The sequence below is a fragment of the Canis lupus genome, chromosome 17 (genome assembly GCF_011100685.1).
Source record: "Canis lupus familiaris isolate Mischka breed German Shepherd chromosome 17, alternate assembly UU_Cfam_GSD_1.0, whole genome shotgun sequence".
NCBI lineage: Eukaryota > Metazoa > Chordata > Mammalia > Carnivora > Canidae > Canis > Canis lupus.
This window is the reverse complement of record NC_049238.1, coordinates 40,447,985-40,468,941: the sequence shown is the minus strand read 5'-3', so window position 1 is coordinate 40,468,941 and position 20,957 is coordinate 40,447,985. Positions and strand designations below refer to the sequence as shown.

General features: G+C 49.0%; 1 protein-coding gene and 1 long non-coding RNA gene across 5 annotated transcripts in view; one reads left to right on the top strand and one right to left on the bottom strand.

Annotated features, from left to right (window-relative positions):
- Window positions 1-20,957, bottom strand: part of TRABD2A (TraB domain containing 2A) — a 109,656-nt gene that overhangs the window by 67,528 nt on the left and 21,171 nt on the right. For 2 of the 3 annotated variants that reach the window (XR_005372486.1, XM_038561599.1), the window contains exons 3-5: window positions 8,745-8,891; window positions 6,077-6,251; window positions 1,137-1,227 (exon numbers count right to left, since the gene is read on the bottom strand). Coding sequence is in view for 2 of the 3 variants with exons in the window: in XM_038561599.1 (XP_038417527.1) it covers window positions 1,137-1,227; window positions 6,077-6,251; window positions 8,745-8,891 (413 nt within the window). In the remaining variant the exon portion in view is untranslated. The remainder of the gene's footprint in view (window positions 1-1,136; window positions 1,228-6,076; window positions 6,252-8,744; window positions 8,892-20,957) is intronic. The other variant, XM_038561600.1, reaches the window with a different exon arrangement.
- On the top strand, window positions 91-15,196 carry LOC111090638. Of its 2 annotated transcripts, XR_005372490.1 has the most exons (4): window positions 91-546; window positions 10,789-10,961; window positions 13,837-13,936; window positions 14,547-15,196. It is a non-coding gene; the product is annotated as an uncharacterized LOC111090638 (long non-coding RNA). The 2 variants fall into 2 exon arrangements; XR_005372489.1 differs by lacking the exon at window positions 14,547-15,196 and having other exon boundaries at window positions 13,837-14,087.

Below are 20,957 nucleotides of genomic sequence, written 5' to 3'. Positions count from 1 at the left end.
GGAGGACCCTGCCCCCCCCCCCGGGGGGGGTATCCGGACTGCTGGGGAGGACCCTCTGGAGTGAGGGCCAAGCGAGAGGCCCCGGCTTGCAACAGCATGAGTTGAAAGGGGCACCTGGGGAAGGGCAGCCGTGCGCAGACACCACCGCTGACCCTCTCTCTGCCCCCTCCCTCGGCAGAGGGGACCCGCCCTCTCCTCACCACCGCTGAGATCTCAGCCAGGAGGGGGCGCTGCTGACCACCACCTGGAGGGAGTGGAGGGAGGAATGGCTTGTGTTCTGAGCAGAATTCCTGCGTGGAATCCCTGACAGCCAATTCCTTCGAATGTGACTGTATTCGCAGGCAGGGCCTTTAAGGAGGTGATTAAGGTAAAATGAAGCTGTTACGGTGAGCCCTGATCCAATCTTCTAAGAAGAGGAAATTTAAAAACAGTGACAGACCAGGATTGTGTGCACACAGGGGGCGGCCATCTGAAGCCAAAGAAAGAGATTTCAGGGGAAACCAAACCTACCAACACCTTGATTTTGGACTTCTGGCCTCCAGAACTGTAAGAACATACATTTTTATTGTTCAAGTGCCCAGTCTGTGACATTTTGTGATGGCAGCCCAAGCTGACTAGTACAGAAGGGGAAGGAAGGGTCCACAGGGGAGAAGCAGCTCCGGGAGAGAGAAGGGGCTGTGCTCCTGCCCCCAAGGTGGGTCTTACAGGCATGGTTGTGGCCTGTGCCTCCAGCCCCTCCGACCTGACATTGACTGATTCCACCATCCGCCTCCCCAAGACCTCCAAATGCCCACTGGGAAGGCACTGAGCATTAAGCCTAATCACCCTTCCTGGGGCCGCTGGAGAAATCTTCTCTTCCCCTTCTTCTCTGCCCCAAGACTGTGGAGGAAACACCCAGGATGGCTTCTGTGGCTCAAAGTGCCTGGCCAGCACCCCCTCCCTCATGTCTGACACAGCCCCAACCACAACAAGATGCCCGCAGAGCTGGGTGCCAAGTATCCATTGAGCGGGCCAGGCCAGGAACATGGTAATAGCCATGCCAGGGGCCTCTGGAGCGTCCCAGGAGACAGCCCACCCTGGTGCCCAGGCAGCCCCATGCGAGTCTCCCAACCAGGATAGAAGCACAGGAAGATTACTTGTTGATGGGTCGTCCAGCAGGGGCGTGCTCTACCTCATATCCTTCTCGCCGCAAGACATCTAGCACCGTGTTGTTGCCCATGAAATGACCTAGAGTAAGAAAAATGATCAGAAACACGGCAGCTCCCGTGATTACTAAACATACCCCCAAACACACACCCCAGAACAAAGAAGTAACCCCGCCAGCCCTCCGTCCCTACTCCAGACCAGGAGAGTTCCAGAGAGGCAGTCAGGCCTCCCAACCGCCCTCCAGGCAGGCAGGGAGGGATAAGCAGCATTCAGAGATGAGGACACAGAGGATCAGATGGGTGCCGTGCGCTGCCCAGAATCACACAGTAAGGAGACAGCCTAGACACCAAATCCCAACCTTGTACCTCTGAATGCAGTGTTAACAATCCTGACCATTCCCCTCATTTATACAAGCAAACCACCTGTGAGACCCGAGCCCCCTTCTGCCCTATACATAATGATAAGTGCACAGTGAAAACCTCCGTTTAGCAGAAGCCACCACACCTGGAAACCTCAATCTGAATTTTATTTCACTTTTTCCCTTTTAATAAAAAAAAAAAAGAACCCACAAAGATCAGAGAAGCTTACAGCGACATCTTAAAATAAACATTTTTTTTAATTTTTATTTATTTATGATAGTTACAGAGAGAGAGAGAGAGAGAGGCAGAGACACAGGCAGAGGGAGAAGCAGGCTCCATGCACCGGGAGCCCGATGTGGGATTCGATCCCAGGTCTCCAGGATCACGCCCTGGGCCAAAGGCAGGCGCCAAACCGCTGCGCCACCAGGGATCCCTAAAATAAACATTTTAAAGGCCAAAAGTAGATCTTGAGATTAACCTTCTTTCCTTTCAGGTTGGTTTCGGATTTTTGGCTTTTTTTTTTTTTTTTAAGTAGGCTCCACACTCAGCATGGAGCCTGACACAAGGCTCTAACTCATGAGCCTGAGATCAACACCTGAGCTGAAATCAAGAATCAGATCCTGAACCAACTGTACCATCCAGGCGCCCCTCCCCATCCTGAGCATCAGAACTGACATGATCCTCCAGGCTCATATGTCCTTCTCTGTGACAATGTATGCCACTAATGTTCTCAATGGCTCATTAAATTGCAGTAGACCATCGTGTGATTGGGCAAAACTTTAGAGGGATTATTATCTCTACTTTAAATTGAAAAACAGGGAAAACGGGTTGGGGACTTCACTTAAGCAGCAGCAGAGGCCATGCAATTTTGACAACTTGATAGCCAATAATCAGACTGGACAGTGAATAAAGGTACATCCACGCTGCAGGAGAGGCGACGTGCAGTCTGTAGGTCTCTCCCGTGTCCTGTTGCCACAGCTCTAGGAAGCAGGGTAAACCTGGATCAGCCTCTGGGAGCCTGGGGATCCTGAGGGTGGTGACTGTGGCAGAAAGTACTGGGCCGTACTACATTCTTGGATTCAACTGTAGAGTCTCTGACCCCAAGATTGATGAGGGGCAACTGGCTCAGATGAAAGGGACATTGGCAAGACCCCCATCGGCCCTGGTGCAGAAGTGCAGTAAACTCATGTGCAGATTATGCCTGGGGGCACCTGGGTGGCCTAGCTGGTTAAACCTCCAATTCCTGGTTTTGGTTCAAGTCATGATCTCAGGCGAGTCTGTTTGTCCCTCTCCCTTCCCCTTCCTCCCTACCTGCTACCACCCCCACCCCGCTCCTGTGCATGCACTCTGTCTCTCAAATAAGTAAATAAATAAAAGATGATGCCTAGACTAGGGGGTGGAAGGAGGCGGGGTGGCTACTGAGCTTGCAGAGTGCTGCTGGGACCCTCACTCCCTCAGCCATTACCACCCCCACACAGCAGGGAGTGATCACAGAAAGTAGCTAACATTCACTGAGCATTAGGAGGTGCAGTGCTTTACACATCACCTCCCCCCCTCAACAACCCTATAAGGGTTATTATTATCCCCATTTTATAGGTGAGGAAGAGGCAGGCAAGATGAAGCCGACCGCATCTCGAACCCCAGTGGTCTGGCTCCAGAGTCCACACTCTCAACCAAGTAGCAATGAAAACAGTATTTGTCAGGTGAACAAACTGCCCCGATTACCAATGCTTTCTCATCGCAGAACCAAGCTATTCTGTTTGACTTAATTTTCCTCCTACTCCATAGCTCCATTTCTCATCTCTAAATTTTATCTCCAGACCCTCACGACAAAAGTTCTGTTTGCTTTTAAACTCTGGAGGTTTTGGTTTTGGGTGATCTTTTGCAATTAAAAGTTTGTGAACCACAGACTTTTTACATTTTAAACCACTAAAGCTAAGTGTCCAGAGGAATTTCTGTGGTTCCCTCTAGTCAACACAGCCTTCAGAAGGCAAGAGGACAAATGTATTCAGGCAGTGGAAAAAGCAGCCCCAGGAAGAGAATTTAGCACTAGCAGACGCCCAGGCCACACCCAACCCCCAAATCCCCAGCAGCTGCAAGGCCTCTACCCAGCGCCACGGCAACATGATGAACTGTGCACGGAGAATCCGGCAAGCCCTAAAGCTGCAGTCTCACCTGTGCCATCTGTCCAGCAGAGTCCCCACCCAGAGAGCCTGCCCCACCATCTGCTCTAATCAACCTGCCAGCCAACCTGCTGCCCAGCCTCACACCACAGGGTGGGCCACGGTCATCTCAGAGCAGCCACCTTTCTTCTCACCCAGTGCCCCACTGTCCACCACTGGACATCAGGAAAGCTTTTGAGATGTCAACTGAGTCTGGCAGAAGTGGAAAGCAAAAGCTGCCACCTCAGGGGTCGGCACCTTCCCATCCTGGAGGAGCCAGCACAGCTTCTGGGATAAAGCCACCAGCTCTGTGTCCTAACAGAGGGCCACCGTCACCCCCCACCCCCCACTGCAGGCACCATGAGGGTTTCTGGGACCTAACTCCTGTTCAGTACCTGCAGGGCCAGAGCTAAGAGCTTTGCTGAGACAGGCCGGACAAGGACACCATATAACACAGAACAGTGTGCAATCCAAATTCAGAACGTGAGACTCAGGGAAAAGGAAAACCATTCATTCACACAACTCAAAGGGACTGACCAACTGCCAAAGGCAGAAACTGTTCATTTTTCAGTGAAATGTAGAGCCCAACCTTTCATTTTCTCCACAACAGCTTTATTTGAGTATAATTTACACACACACAAAAAAAATTCATCCTGTTTCTTCAAGTTTATTGTTTTAGCAATCTCTACACCCAACAGGGGGCTCGAACTCATGACTTGGAGATCAAGAGTCACATGCTCTTCCGAATGGGCCAGTCAGCTGCCCCTTAGGTTTTCTTTGACTCCTTTCAAGGACTTTTTTAGTTCTCATACATCTTATGTGTCACTTGTTAGATTTAGTACTAAGTATTTTTTTATGTTTTTTAAGGGAACTGCTTTCTTAGCTGCATTTTCAAATTACTCACTGTTAGAGTACAGAAACACAACTGATTTTTATATATTAATCTTGTATCCTGCCTTCTTGTACCCTTGGTTATTAGTTCTAATAGTTTTTTGAGGGGATTACCTACAGTCTTCTACAAAACCATGTCACCTGAGGGGAAAAAAAAAGAGTTTTACTTCCTCCTTTCCAATTTGAATGCCTTTTATTCCTTGCCTAATTTTCCTGGCTAGAACTTTCACTCAGCACATTGTTGAAGAGATGTGCTAAGAGCAGCCATCAATGTCTTGTTCCTCATCTTAGGGGGAACTGCTCCCATCTTTTACCATTAAATATGCTAATGTGGGGTTTTCATACTAACCCTTTAACAGGCTGATGAAGTTCCCTCCTAGCCCAATTTTGATGAGTGTGCTTATCATGAAAGAATGTTGCACTTTATCAACGGCTTTTTCTACATCTATTGAGAGCATCATGTGGCGATTGTCCGTTAGTCTACTAATATGGGGTATTACCTTAACTGACTTTCAGATGTTGTGGAAATGGTCCCCCAAAGTACATCTGCATCTTATTCACTGGAACCTGTTAATGTTATCTTATATGGGAAAAAAAAAAAGATTTTGCAGATGTAATACACCTAAGGATCTTGGGATCAGGTGATAATTATACTGGACCTCTCACTCAGCCCAGGTTTATGAAGCTAGTGGAAGAACTGAAAGGAGAAAGCCGAGGCCAGCACACTACCCAGACTCAGGCATTACTGTCTTTAATTCTGGAGGGTGCAAAGCTGTGATAGAATCACTCAAGAAGAGGAGATAATTTCTTTCAAAAAGCCCACAAGAGGGCAGCCCGGATGGTTCAGGGGTTTAGCACCTTCGGCCCAGGGTGTGATCCTGGAGACCCAGGATTGAGTCCCACGTCAGGCTCCCTGCATGGAGCCTGCTTCTCCCTCTGCCTGTGTCTCTGCTCTCTCTCTCTCTGTATTCTCATGAATAAATAAAATCTTAAAAAAAAAAAAAAAGCCCACAAGAGGAAATCATTTTCCCAGTCTGTTTCCATGTATACTATTAGTAGTTGGTAATAGCTGATATGTCAGCCCAAGACCTTCCACCTGGGAGGCTCATAGCTGATATGTCAGCCCAAGACCTTCCACCTGGGAGGCTCATCATCAGAGAGGAGAGAGAAGACAAGATAAATTTTATTTGGAAGTTCAAAGAGTGAAACGTACCAGAAAGAAGTTGGGATTAAGTGACAAGTTCAGAAGAAAGAAATGCCTTCCCAGCTTCCAGGGGACTGTGTCACAAGCACCATGTGGAGAGAGAACTACGGTGATGTCACAGGTACCAGCCTGCCCAGCAAAGTTCCAACCGTGCTGGATACTCAGGCAGCAGCTGGAGCTACTTCACAAGTGAAATAAGTCAAAGAAGGTGCCTGCCACTCATCTCATCTCCTACCAGGGGCCCACCTCAGCATTCCCTCCCGTGGGAGGAGCATCGGAGCCCAGCGTCCCATCAGAGGTAACCTGCGACTCACCTGCTCCAAAGGCAAAGAAAAAGCCTTTATCGGGAAACTCTTCCAAAAGGGCCTTCACCCGCTTCCCCATTCTCTCATTCCGCTTGTAGATAAGTTCTTGGCGGAAGTAGCTGTCAATCTCCTGGGCAGTGACCCGCTCCTGAGGTGGCAGCGTGGAGTTAATAAAATTGGGAACCTCCATCAAAAGAAAAAGAAAAATTAGGGGCAACAGAGTTACTAACGAAGTTGCTTAATTTGAGTGCCCAATCACCCAGGCCAGGGAGGCAAGCTGCTGTCAGGGGAAGGGGGAGACAGGCATACCCACCACTCTTGGAGTCTCCCACCTGCTACTTTTTCAAACTGTGATATTCTCTGTAACCCAAGCACAAGCATAGTCGATGATGTGCACTGAAAGAACTCTTGGGCTATTTTAAACAGTGCTTCTGCTCTATGTAAATGAGAGTGCTTAAAAAAGAATGAATGAATGAATGAATGAATGGGAGTGCTTGACGCCATGTGTTTGTATAAGGAGACCGTATCTTGCCTAGCACATCCATAGCTTTTACTTGTTTGATCCACACATGCTTTCTTCGGGAAAATAATTTTACATAATCATACAGTTTAGAATCAATAATTCTGACTCTACTACCAAATACAGGGAATGCCTCTAACCATTCAACCGTTTCCCAAATTCCACACATGGTAATTGTAATTATTTCTCCAATTCCCATGTCCCCCTCTTGTTTTCTCCAATGTTCTTTGCCCACTTGGCAAATATTTCACCTGGTTCTGGTACACGTGTAAGCCAATTTCAGTATTTTGGCTAACAACAGGGTGCTCTTAGACCAAGGTTGTGACAGTCAGGGGTGGTGCTTGCAGGAGACTCTAGGTGAGGTGTAGGTGAGGTGAGGGGTAAGTGAGGTGACATACTGAGTTCTCGCCCCACCCCATCTGGATTCCCTCCTCCTAGGCACGTGCTCTCTCCTCTACCCAGGGATTTATCAAAGTTAACCATTTCCAAGGTTTCCTCAGTTATAAAACAGGGTAACCACCCTGGCTGCTTCTCCCACTTGCACAGTAGCCACTCCAAGACCTTCTGAAAGTCCTCATTCTGTAACGTAGCCATCAAGTTCCATTTCACGGAAGACAGATCCCTTTTCACTATTTCCTTGAAATGATATTTTTTTCATCTTCAAACCCAAAGCCTTCCTTTTCTCCTTTATCAACTTTTTAAAAATCATGTCATTTATGTAAGATCCTTCTGTCCATTTCCCCACACGTCCCTCTCTTCAGCACAGCACTTCCTTTGTACCAGCCCCTCCCCACAGGCAGCCCTGAGTGTGCAGGGCGATGTCCCACGGCCACCCTGCTCTCCCTCCTAAATGCCAAACATGACCTATGACCTGCACCCCTCAGCCCGACCAGCCCGGCTCTCCTGGCACCGCAGCTGGCACATCCCCAGTACCCCCACCCCATTGGTGGGGGCCCTGTGAGCAGCACAGGTCTGAAGGAGCCACAGGAAAGGGTAGCATAAGATACCTACCCCTGACCGCCCCGCCAGCCTTCCCATTTGCCCATGTAACTTCCAAATCTCCTGTCCATGTTAGCTGTTCCTGCCATTTCAAATTTTAATTCCCCAGTTGACCTTGACTTGTCTCCCAACTTCCCCCACACCCACCAAGAGTTCACAGAAGAGCTGTCATCACCATAAACTCTACTATTCCTTCGTTAGTGTATTCTTGTTCCCCCTTCTCCTTGCTTGCTTTGCCTGGGTTTGACTTCCTCCAATTCTAGGCTCTCTGGAAAGCTCTCTATCTTTTGACACTTGCACTGCTGAGGCCAGATGCAGCCTCTACTGTCCCACTCCCCAGGCTGCCATTCCTTTTCCAACTCTTACATTCACGCATATTTCCTTAGGACAGAGGCCCTGGATCTAACAGACCCCCAGCATCCCTCACACCATCCTCTCACATGAGGGCACTGGTCCTGGTGCTGGAGACAGCACACTCCCCATCTCAGAAGCTCAGCTGGCACTTGCCACTGCCACGTGGTCTTAGTGGGGGGAGGGGAGGAAACCATGGTTTGTTCCCTGGGAAGCTTGTTGATAAAGAGAAACAAATATCCCTCTGTAGGGAGGCTGCACTCCTCTGAGCTTCCTTCCCCTTGACAGCCCACGGGTAAAGCCTGTCCCGTGTGTCACTCACTGCACCAGCTCTGCCATGAACACATCCAAACCCATCATGTTCATGTGTCCTGGAAGCCATTGCAAGCTGCAGCCCAGGTTCTATTCCAGCATTTCCCAGAAGTGCTACCGGAGTCAGCCAGGGAGCTTTCGCACTCGGATCCCTTCCCTGCTCCAGAGGACGCCCGGGGTCATGAGGCCTGACACTGGATCCTTTGAAGCTTCATCCTTTGCCTGGGATCCAAGAATTAACTCTTATCAATGCCCCTCAGTTCCCACATATCATGAAAAATGTATCTGTTAGCTGCAGTAGCTACTTCAACATCTAAACCTGTCCAATTAAAAAAATAAATTAAATTAAATAAAAACAAATAAACCTGCCCAAGTTTATTTGGGCCCTTTATGACCTCAATCCTTTGTACACAGAAGGTCTAGGTGTCAGCAGGTAATGTCTCTCTTCTTGTGTCTAAATGCACGCCGAGCTGGGCAGAGGACAGGAGCCCTCACCTGGGAGCTGTCATGGCTGAAAATGACGGAGCTGAGGTCCCCACACTTATAGTGCTTGATGAGATCCTCCGTTGTGTAGGGGATCTGAAGGCTGCCTGCTCGGAGGCTCTCCTGCTGTAGGAGGGTCTGGTTCAAAGCAAAGAGGACCTATGGAGAGAAAACACAGGGCCCTCTTAAGTCCACAGACACAGCAATCATTAGCTGCCATCTTATTTCTTTTGTCCATGGTTGGTAATGGCCTCATGTCCAGGCTCGAGTAAGGACATGGACACTGCTGATAAAGAAAAGGGGGGGGACCACAAATCCCCAGATGTGTCCAAAGCAAAGGAGGACAGTCCTGCCCAAGCTGGCCCCTTGTAGGTCACATTGGAGGAAGCACCTTAAGATGGACACAGACCATCTAGAGGTATCCCCTGAGAGTCGCCAAGGGCTAAAGAGATGAGAAGGGCTTGAGATGGACGTCTGAAAAAGCTGGAGAGGAAAGGCAGGAGGCAGCTGGGGACACGCAGATAGACCCATGCGACGACAGCTTTACTTATGCAAAGGACTGGACAGGAATATACGCATGACATACCCGAGTCTACTCTAACCATCAGTGTGGCGTCCGCCGGCTAATGGAGTCACTGGGTCAGTGGAAGGTTAATAGAAGTTATGGAAAAGGAGGAAACGAGGGCTAAACAAAATCGAACAGGTTAATGTGTACCGAATTTCTCAGAGTCTGATATACTCATGTGAGCTGCAGTTCTTCCCAAAGGGAGAGTGTGCCAGGCTTCCCAAGTTTATTTGAGGCACACGTAACAACAAAAGAGTTCACTGGACCATCCTTTGGGAAAATCCAGCTTAAAGTAATTTCACAAAACAGTGGATTCTCCGTAGCACCGGAGTGCTGGGAGGTGGGATCCTGGCACCAGGTGGGACCGGGGCTGGCCACCCTCCACAAGACTCCTGATGGCACTGAAGATGCCGCGGCACTTTCTCTCGCTCTCCCCAGGGATGGGTGCATACATAGCACCTTCCACGGGCCCTTCCATGGGCCACCCCAGTCATCGGTGTGCAGATACTGCCTGGCTGGCATATTCCCTCCCCTTCTGCTGAAAAGCAGATGAGCGGGGTCCATCTGAGCACTCTGGGAGCTCTGCAGCAGGAAGTTTTCTTCAATTCTCCGGAAAGGACATGTCATGTGTCTCTAGTCAGCAAATGACCCCATGCAGGCCCAACCCCCTGACTTTTCTCTTGTTACACATTCTCCTCCTCATTCTGAGCGGCAAAGAGGCAGGGAGGCTTGCTGGGTTGCTTGCCACAGGCCACGGCGGCCCACGCTTGCTGTATGCCCTCCTCCTGTGGCCCTGTGGCCCTTGGTTACTCTGATACTGGCTGTCCCTGTCCTGAGGCCTTAACCGAAGGCAGCAGGGGCAGGTCCATCTGTAAAACCCCTCCTCTCCTGTCCAAATGTCCCTCTCCTATCTGTTGGGCCTGGACCTTCTGGGCCATGCCCTGTCCCCACACCTCTACTGATGACATGAGGTGACAGAGAGACAGATACACCCAGATGCATGTCCACAAATTATGGTCTGTGGAAACTCAGTCTTCTACAAAGCTGAATCTCTGGATTCTAAAGCCACACAATCAGGGATCCCTGGGTGGCGCAGCGGTTTGGCGCCTGCCTTTGGCCCGGGGCTGAGCCTGGAGACCCGGGATCGAATCCCACATCGGGCTCCCGGTGCATGGAGCCTGCTTCTCCCTCTGCCTGTGTCTCTGCCTGTCTGTCTCTCTCTGTGTGACTATCATGAATAAATAAATAAAATCTTTAAAAAATAAAAAAATAAAAATAAAAAATAAAGCCACACAATCAGGACCGCTTCACCACCCCTGGGAATGGCTAAAGGATTAGCTGGAGGAACAAAGTTTGGAGGGGGGGAGGGGCAGAATGTCTGCAGAGCCCCAGGCCAAGTCTCACACGTCTGATCTAAACCAAGTTCTCAAGCTCCTCAAGCTCTGCTTGGCTCATAAACACATGCTGATGGATTCTGCTCTTCTCCTAAAGGCACTCAGGGCAAGCCCAGGTATCTGTTGCTTGCAGACCTTCCCCCAAGAGTTTCCATTGACTTCGAAATGCTTTTCTGAAGGTATTCTTGGTATTTAGAGAAGACTGAGTCACCCATGCTTGTGGACAGGCCGATCTGCAAAGTGGAGAAGACTGTGCGGCCCACACAGCAGGTAAAATCAGACCTTTGGTTATTCAGTCCCTTATGTGGTCAAATGTCATTGACCCTAAAGACATTTCACCTGTTCATAACAAGCTTCCAAAACCTTGCCAGATGTTTGCCTTTGCTTCTTAATGTTTACTTTTTTTTTTTTTTAAGATTTTATTTATTTATTCATGAGAGACACAGAAAGAGACAGAGACATAGGCGGAGGGAGAAGCAGGCTCCATGCAGGGAGCCTAATTTGAGACTCCACTCCAGGACTCCGGGATCACGACCTGAGCTGAAGGCAGACACTCAACCACTGAGCCACCCAGATGCCCCTTACGTTTACTTCTAATGATCAAGCTCCATGCAACCAGGGGCAGAGACTTAAGAGACACTGCTGGAGATGCCTTCTTTGGGGCAAACCAGCAGGGGGGCCTTCTGTGTCCACCCCCGTAACTACCCACTGTTCCTCTGCAGGAAATCTCGAGGCCTCAGAACACAAGTCAGGGAGCACAAAACAATACACAGCCCCAAAGTCAGCTTTCTAAAACTGTGGAGATCCAAACCTAGCTGCCTCAGAGACTACTTTGGCATCTCCAAAGGCCCCACAGTCTGCCAGAATTAATGACTATTGGTCATTCTTATGTAATTTATTCTCCTCGCTGTGCTTGGCAAAGTCTGAACCAGCCTGACAAATTCAGGGTATCAGGATATGACTCACAGATTAGCAAATTCCTTAGCAACAGCGATATTGGGTTACATTAACCATAGAGGCCTCTTCCAGGTTTATCCTGATGGGGTGTGGTCATTGACCTGGCCTCCTAGCCTTATAGGATCACATCTGGTACTGTTCCTGGGCAGCCAAAAAGGCCAGGTACAGTGGGCAGCCTGTCCAACTGAGAGCCAAGGCAGCCGACCAGGAAGGGAAGGCAGGCAAAGGAGCAACACAGGGTCCTAGCTGAGTGGCCTCGGCCACGCAAGCTCCCCATCACGTCACCCCTAACCAGCTCCCTGCCACCCGCCCCTCCTCCCCTCTGTCCAGTCCCCTTCTTTGGAGTCTCTGCTACATTTTCTCACATGCTCTATCAGTTTCCTGCAGCTGCCATAACAAAGGACCACAACCTGGGAGCTTCAACAACAGAAATGTATTGTGTCACAGTTCTGGAGGCCAGAAGTCCAAAATCAAGGTGCTGGTAGGTCCATGTTCCCCCTGAAGAAGGAAGGGAAGGATCCGTTCTACATCTGTCTCCTGGCTTCTGGGCCTTCCTTGGCTTGTGGCTGCAGAACTCCAGTCTCCACGTGGCGTGCTCCCTATGCATGTGTGTGTCCACATTTCCCCTTTGTATAAGGGCACAGTCATGTTGGACGAGCGCCCACCCCAATGACCTAATCTTACATCATCTGAAAAGACCCACTTTCCAAATAAGGTCACATTATCAGGTCCCGTGGGTTAGGACTTCAATGTAAGCATTTGGAGACACAAGTCAAAACATGTCAGTCTTAGCTTACTTTTTTTAGTAGTTCATATGAATACAGTAGAAATTTCAAACAGTACTAAGAAAAAAGGCTCCCTCCTATTTCTATACCCCAACCCCTCCTCCCTAAAAACCACCACTGCAGCCAGTGGCTTGGGTATCTTTCCAGGGACAGTCTTTGTGTAAAAGGTGACAGACAGACTGATGACACATGATATGGAGACAGACAGAGAAGTATAGAGATAGCTCCTCCGTTTTTCTGTTTGTGCTCCTGTTTGTGCCTTCAAGCACTCAAATAAATGCCTTTCCATGAACGAATACTGAAGCTACACATTATACCATAAGACAAAAAGCCATGGAAGAGAAAGCCAGAGCTTGGCAAACAGGGCTATCCTCCATCGTTCCTAAAGTACAGGCAGCCTGAGACCTCCCAATCCATAAGATAAGATTAGTGACTATGGGGAAATCTGCGTGGCTCAGTGGTTGAGCATCTGCCTGTGGCTCAGGTCATGAGCCTCCCCTCCCCTGAGGGCAGCCTGCCTCTCCCTCTGCCTATGTCTCTGCCCCTCTCTCTGTAGCTCTCAAGAATAAATAAATAAAACCTTTAAAAAGAAAAAAAAAAAGATTAGTGACTATTGCAAATCACAAAAAAAGGAAATTTCTGACTGGTAAAAGGGACAAAAGTTTCCTACAGCCTTTCCAGTGAGAAAGCAGACTGGATGCAGAAGCCCCAAAGGCACCCCAGAGATGTCTCCAATTGCCCCCCCGTCCAAAGCTGCCCTAGTGTGGCAGGATTGTGGAGCCCAACCGCCAAGAAAGAGTTCTTGAGATGCTGCACAGTGCCACTTAGAACATGTATTTAAGTAGCACGGGGACATGACCTGCAGGCCCAGAAAGCTGCACCTTCTCTGTATGAAGCTGGCGGTTATATGCTTAGTACTCAAGGAGGAAGGCGATGTGCAGGGAGTATGAGATTCTAAACATCTTCTGCGAATTTACACTCAGAAAATGACTTTCGTAGGATTTCTATGGTGCTTATCATTCAGTTCACTATTAACTATCGGTGAGATCTACAGGCAGTCATGAGACCCTTTATGAATGTAGCAACCCTTTATGACCCTTTATGGATCAGCATGTATCTGATCCTTATTGAAAACTATGTAGGCTGGGATCCCTGGGTGGCGCAGCGGTTTGGCGCCTGCCTTTGGCCCAGGGCGCGATCCTGGAGACCCGGGATCGAATCCCACGTCGGGCTCCCGGTGCATGGAGCCTGCTTCTCCCTCTGCCTCTCTCTCTCTCTCTCTCTCTCTCTCTGTGACTATCATAAATAAATAAAAATTTAAAAAAAAAAAAAAGAAAACTATGTAGGCTATAGATGAGCTTCTGGGCTAAAGGTGAACATTTTTCCACTTCTCTCATCTTCAGAACCTCTACTATAGGCTCAGGCTGACACAAGCAGGCCCCGAGGAGAAATCCAGGCACAATTCTACAGATGAAGATTTCAGACAATCCTGCAAAGACTCAGGTTCATCTCTCCAAGATCTCAGATAAGCCTTGTCCTCCAGACACTCAAATGACTTGGTTTTCCCATGAACCTTTAAGCCAGTGTTTTCCAAACCACAGATTGCAACTCATTATCCACCATTTCTTGTTGACATAAATCTTGGCATGCTCTACCCACTGCTCTGGAGCTTGCTTATTTCTTTTAATCTTGCGTATCCATCCATACAGTGCATCCAGGTCTGTTCCATGCTTTGTAACAGCTCCACATAAATCGGTGCAACTGCCCCCTTATGGGCACCTTTTGTCATTACAGCTACGGTAGCCAGAACCGCCACCTACGTGCAGGTGACTCCACGTGCTGGCAGGGCTGAGAGTCACTGATGGAATTAAGTCAGGGTTGGAGCTTCAAGAACCTGAATAAGTGAATAGCAAACACATCCAGTTCTTTGAAACATGAACCGTCTCCAGAGAGCCATTGGTGTGCACTGCCCTGCACTCAATTCCTGGCTCAGTTCTCCGACCCTGAATGACAGTTCTCCCCACCATAGTTTTTGGAGTCTGACTCATACCCTCACCAGGAAGGATGTGGGCTATGGGACCAGCATGCTTCTGAAACAGCATTGCTTCTACAGTTTTTTCAGGCAAACAAAACTGTGACCGAACCTAGAAACTAGCACCTAAAACACCATTTCAGAAGAAACGCACATTCTAAATTCTCAACTCCCGCTTTTGGAGTGCTCGGGTAAGTTCCAAGAATTATGCCTCCTGTATGGTTACTATCTTGCCAAGCTCCTTGCACTGATGTAGAGCAAAAAATTCTCTTAAAAGTTCTTGAGTGGGAGATACTTTACAAAGATCCCTGTCACTCCCCTGAGGGCAAAGCAAGAGGCATTAGTGAAAAGAGGACAGAAGGTGGAGGCAGTAGGATATGAGGACAGGGGAACCTGGAGGGGCTCAGCAAAGTCATTAGCATGATGGACTTAGGTTACAATTATAATAATAATAACAGCAGCAGCTCCTCCCCAACTCCCCATAGAGGGAGTCTAGGTGGAGGTGGAAGTCCCAGAGATGTACCATCACAGTCACCACCTGGCCTGAGCTACAGGGAACAGTCACCACCTGGCCTGAGCTACAGGTTTCCCTGCCGTGTTAAAAAGGTGGTGCTTTGGGCAGCCCGGGTGGCTCAGCGGTTTAGTGCCACCTTCAGCCCAGGGCCTGATCCTGGAGACCGGGGATCGCGTACCACATCAGTCAGGCTCCCTGCATGGAGCCTGCTTCTCCCTCTGCCTGTGTCTCTGCCTCTCTCTCTCTCTCTCTCTCTGTCTCTCATGAATAAATGAATAAAATCTTTGAAAAAAAAGTGGTGCCAAGAGCTGTGAATCTGTTAGAGCGGCACCTGGCCCATAGCGGCCACACCATGGGTGTGCTCGGCACCTCCCAGGGGACCTGCAGCAACAAGAATACAAGCAGAGCACACACTCAAGGACAGATCATAGTTTGAGAGCAACATTATCCTGATCAGCAAAAGAGAAAGGACTGCTGTGCACAACACATCACAAATGGGGACCATGGGCATGGCATCCATCAGCCCACCCTCCATGACCATGAAAAGCATGCTCATGACCATGAAAAGCATGCTATCCATGCCACCAGAGGCCACCAGCAGAAGGACCAAAGGCCCCAAGGCCTCAGAGCTAACCAGGCTCCTGCGCTTGAACCTTTCAAGATTTCTGTCCTCAACCACATGAAATAGCAGTTACACATGAAGCTTGCGACTGCCCATTCCTGCTCTTTTCAGGGTGTCCCTTTAGGTACACGGGAGGACTTCTTACCTGTCGGGAAAAACTCCTCAGTTTTTATCTCCTGAGGCCACCAGGGGAGGGTCCTGGCAGAACTAGGGCCACCCCAGCTGGAGGTACAATGGACATGCCTGTTTCTGTGACAGAGGACAAGCAGAGCTTAGTAGTGGTGGGTCTCAGCAAACACACAAGGTGATGGGCTCACAGTGCTTTGGGACGGGTCCTGCAAAACCTTTGTTATTCTCTGAGGCTCACATTTGGAAGGGCTCAGGGCCAAATAAGCCACCACTGGGAAATTTGCCACCTTGGAGAGGTTCCCAGTGCTTCTCCAGGGTGTACCAAGCTCTCCTTTTTGAATGCTTGCTATCTCAAGGCAGGCACTCTGCTCTACTCTGGGATGTTTTTAACCATTACAAAGTCCTTTGTTCTTGTTGAGCTCCCTGTCTCTCCATGATTGCCGTGCACTCATTACATCATTACAATGTGTGTTTCCATACATGCACAATTTGTTAGCAGCCATCAAAACAGAAAATGTGTGTGTCCTACTTCTAGGAATCTCTCCTACAGAAATACTAGCCCAAGTGTGCACTGCATTAAGTGTACAAGGATGTTCCCTGGGGAACTGTAATATTGCTCTCCTTGGCACAGAATCTGGGTGACCCGGGACTTGAGAGACCCCACTGGGGTGGCTCTCAAAGAATTTGAAGAAGCCAGTCCTACTACAAAAACGGTGGTCTCATCTCTTGGTAGAAGGGAATAGTGTGTCTAAGACTGTGCCAGGGAGCAGCGAGGGGGTCATCAAGGAACCAGCAGACGGTGGCAAGTGGTTGGAGATCCCAGGTACCTAATTTCTGAGACCAAGGAGAAAGGAGACAGTAATCTTTAAAGCAGGTTAAAGAGGAGTCAGAGCAGAAAGATCAAGGCTCATAGAAGTGTCTCTAGAGAGTCATCCCAGCTTTCCTTAATACAGTTTAATTAAATAGAAAGGAAGACCAGAGCAAATAGGAATGAAACTCTCGCATGTGTGTCCTAGGAGATTACTATGAGAATGTTTATAGCAAACTAATTTGAAACAACAAAACCCTGGGCACAGCTCAAATGTCCATCAAGAAGAGAACTGAAAAATTGTGGTAGATGCCACACAACAGTGAAAGTGAACAGTGGTGGGCAGCCCGGGTGGCTCAGCGGTTGAGCGCCGCCTTCAGCCCAGGGCGTGATCCTGGAGACCCGGGATCGAGTCCCATGTCGGGCTCCCTGCATGGAGCCTGCTTCTCCCTCTGCCTGTGTCTCTGCCTGTGTCTCTGCCTCTCTCTGTATGTGTCTCTCATTAATAAATAAATGACATCTTAAAAAAAAAAAGTGAACAGTGGCCACACATATTAGCATGGATGAATATGGCACAATTTTGGTCAACCAGCAAGGCACAGAAGAATGTACATAATATAGTTCCATTTATAGAACAATTTGAACACAAGGACATACACTATCTTGTTTAAAATACATATTTGAGGGGATCCCTGGGTGGCTCAGTGGTTTAGTGCCTGCCTTTGGCCCAGGGAGCGATCCTGGAGTCCCGGGATCGAGTCTCATGTCAGGCTCCCGGCATGGAGCCTGCTTCTCCCTCCTCCTGTGTCTCTGCCTCTCTCTCTCTCTCTCTCTCATATATATATATATATATATCATGAATAAATAAATTAATTTAAAAAATAATAATAAAATACATATTTGATAAAACTGTAAAGAAAAATGGGGACTTCAGATAAGGAATGTGAAGTTTATATGGAGCAGTTATAGGAACAGTAGGAATCAGGCTAAACAGAGCCTAAGTTGGTTTAAACCAACTCACAGAGCAGAAAGGCAAAAGCAGAGGAGGGTAGTAAGGTCAGGGCTCCCTCGCTTTATACTTGGACCACCCTCATAACTAGAAAACTCAAGGCTAGCCAGGGCAAATGAAAACCTCTGTTCTAACCTCTCCTCTCTTCCATCTATTTGAGCCAACACATACTCCTACCTACAGCAATGAGTAGCCAGGGGAATTCTGCATGCTGATTGGCTTAAAACCAGGATCCAGAACCAATCGCTAACAAGATTGGCTCCTGACTCAGTCACTCCAAGAGGGACACATGGAGTAAAGGTAAGTAAGATGGCAAACTACTGGATTCAGAAATAATATTAAATTTCAACAATGTCCTGGTTTCTCTTGCTAGTTTGAAAAGAATACCTAGGAATAAAGAAATCAAACAAGGCAAGAGGAACCAAGGGTGTAAAAGTGTGTCAACAGGGATGGAGTATAAGAGCATACTGAGTAGGACCAAATAAGCCCAACCACTTAGGGCAGTAGGAGCAAAGGTAACCATAAGCTTCTATCAAGTGTCTGTCATGCACTGATACTCTCGTTTGCTCCTGACTACAATCCTATGATGCTTGTTTCATCAACCCCATTTTACAGATGAGGAACTGGACTCAGAAAGGTTCAGTATCTTGCCCCAGGTCAAAAAGATAGGAAATGGAAAAAAAAAAAAGATAGGAAATGGGGGTGGGGAGTGCCTGGGTGGTTCAGTCTGTTAAGCCTCTGCCTTCCACTCTGGTCATGGTCCCAGGGGTCCTGGGATTGAGCCCAATTAGGCTCTCTGCTCAGTGGGGAGCCTGCTTCTCCCTCTCCCTCTGCCTGCCACTCCCCCTGTTTGTGCTCTCTCTCTCTCTCTCTCTCTCTGTCAAATAAATACAATCTTTTTTAAAAAGAAAAAAGATAAGAAATGGGGAGGGAGCCAGGATTCAAACCCAGATCCAGGGCCTTCCAAGTTCATGCTCTTTCCAGTGAGAAACTGGGTAGAAGAATAGCAGGATGGGCAGCAAGACCAGTCTTGACCTCTCCAAGGTGTCCAAAGCCTACTTCTTCCAAGGCGAGGCCCAACTGCTTAGGACCCATGTACCTCTAAGCAAGGACAGCCAGCATACCTACTTTCCTGAATGCCCTATCCTGGTTATAACAGCACCACTCAGGTAAAAAGATTCAGAGACAGCCTCAAAGTCAGGCTCTGTGTCTTTTAACTACTGCCTCCAACCCCCGCCCCAACTCAGAGATCACTATGTCAGGTCATTTTCCACCTATAGGGGAAAAAAATCCACAAAACCATGCTTCCTCCAAAGAAATCCAAAATCACATGCTCCCTCCTCTCCCAAACCCCTACTCAAACCACAGCCCCTGAAGGGACAGTCCTACATAGGACATGGCTGTCCACTCCCTCCCAAGCATGCCCATGACCTAGGTGGACATCCTAGTCAATGATATAGCACCATCAGGCTTATATCCAAGGAGTACATCTACCCCACCGAATCATCCATAAGCAGAAACTCTCTAGGCCAAATGCCAACTGCTTCATTTGGAGCATTGGTTAAGATTTCAAAAAGGGTAAGAGACAGCAGAAAGGGAAGAACTACAGAAACATATTACAATTCTGATAAAAATCCAATTAGCATAGAGTTTCTGACAGCACAGAGACTAAAAGGGACCTTCTTTTCCCTCTGGAAACAGAGTGAGCCGGATGGGTGTCTGCTTTCATATTGGTGCTTGCCTTATACTGTCTTTAAAAAAAAAGAAAAAGTATCAGGCCACCCCAAAATACGTCCTATTAGCTGGATACTCTTCTCTCTCCTTCCAATGACACATACTCACTCCATCTGCACTGTCTTCAGAAAAATAACAAGCTGATCACCAGGCAATTTACTCCAGGGCTCAAATGCCATCCTTCCTTCCTGCTACCCCCTACCCCCGCCCCGCTTCCCCCACCCCCCATGTCTCCCCTTCCGCTCTCCCCTTGCCTCCCTACAGCTCTTCTCTCCCCCTTTCTTTCTGGGCTGTGGAAAGAATCGATTAAGCTCCCTGTCCAACATTTGCAGCATGCCTCTTTCTCTTTCCTGAGACTCCTTCAGCTGTGGGGAGACCCAGGTCCCAGTCGGGGCATTGTTGCGGGAGCCCATGGGCTGAAGGAGCAGGCGAGGGGGTTCGGTCCGGCAGATGCCTTTTTTGTCAAAGACAAAGGCCCCCCGCCGAGCCTCTCCACTTTTCAGCACTTTCATCCCCCTCAGATCAAAGGGCTGCTCTGCATATGAAAGGCACCGCCCATTATGCGGCTCCCATTAGCCCCGCACCACCCCACCAGCCTCCCGGCTCCGGGAACAAAGGCGCTCGCATCTGTTCAGGCGCAGGCCTCACCTTCTGGGGCGGTGGGTTGTTGTGTCTTTTTTCTTGGTTCACTTTTGAGAGCCATTCGGCCCCTTGAAGTAGAGCTGGAGAGCAGTAGGGGAAGGTCTTCCTTGTCCTCAGAACATTCCGCCCCATATTGTTTCGAGCCCCCTTGAGGGTTTCTGGTCCTCGCCTCTCCCCACCTCACCTGAGCATCGAGCAGCAGCAGCAGCAGCAGCGGGGACGCCCTCCTCAAGCGAGTTTCTGTTCTGCCTTCCAGCCACTCTGTAAAACCCCTCCTCCTCCTGTACCTGAAAGGAGACTATTCCCAGGGAATAGTCTAGATCAGCCCTCAAAGCCAGACGGTGAGAAATATACATGCTGCCTGACACGGGAGATACAGCTTCCACACACTTGTTTGCACACTGAGGTCTGCTTTCCAGGGGGACAAAGAGCACTCCTGAGAACCTGGACCTGAGCTCTTCGCGGCAAAAGGACTCAAGCGTGAGGATGAAAGAAACTTCTCTTCAGTGACATTCCAACCTGAAGAAGCATCCTTCTGTAAATGCTGCTGGCCCCTGAATCCCGGGAAAGCACCCGGAGAGACCCAGCAGAATGCCCCAGGCTGACCAGGCCTTCTTCGGACTCGGCCTGCCATCCCCTCCCCTCTGCTCTCCTTCGTCAGGCCTCCTGACCACTCTCTCTCCCTTCCACCCAGTCCACATCCTGCCCTGATGCACACGGGCCTCCTGTTACAAACTGAACTGTGTCGCCCACCCACCCCCAAATTCACGTGATGGAGCCCTAACTCCCAATGTGACTGTATTTGGAGACAAGGCCCCTAAGGAGGTAATTAGGGTTACATGAGGTCATAAGGATAGGGCCCTGATCTTATAGGACTACAGTCCCTCTAAGAAGAGAAAGAGACACCAGAGAAACCCCCCACACACACCTCCCCTCCCCCATACACACACACAGAAAAAGCCATGTGAGGACACAGCAAGAAGAGGGGACCATCTGCAAGCTGGGACAGCCTGCACCGGAAACACACCCTGCCA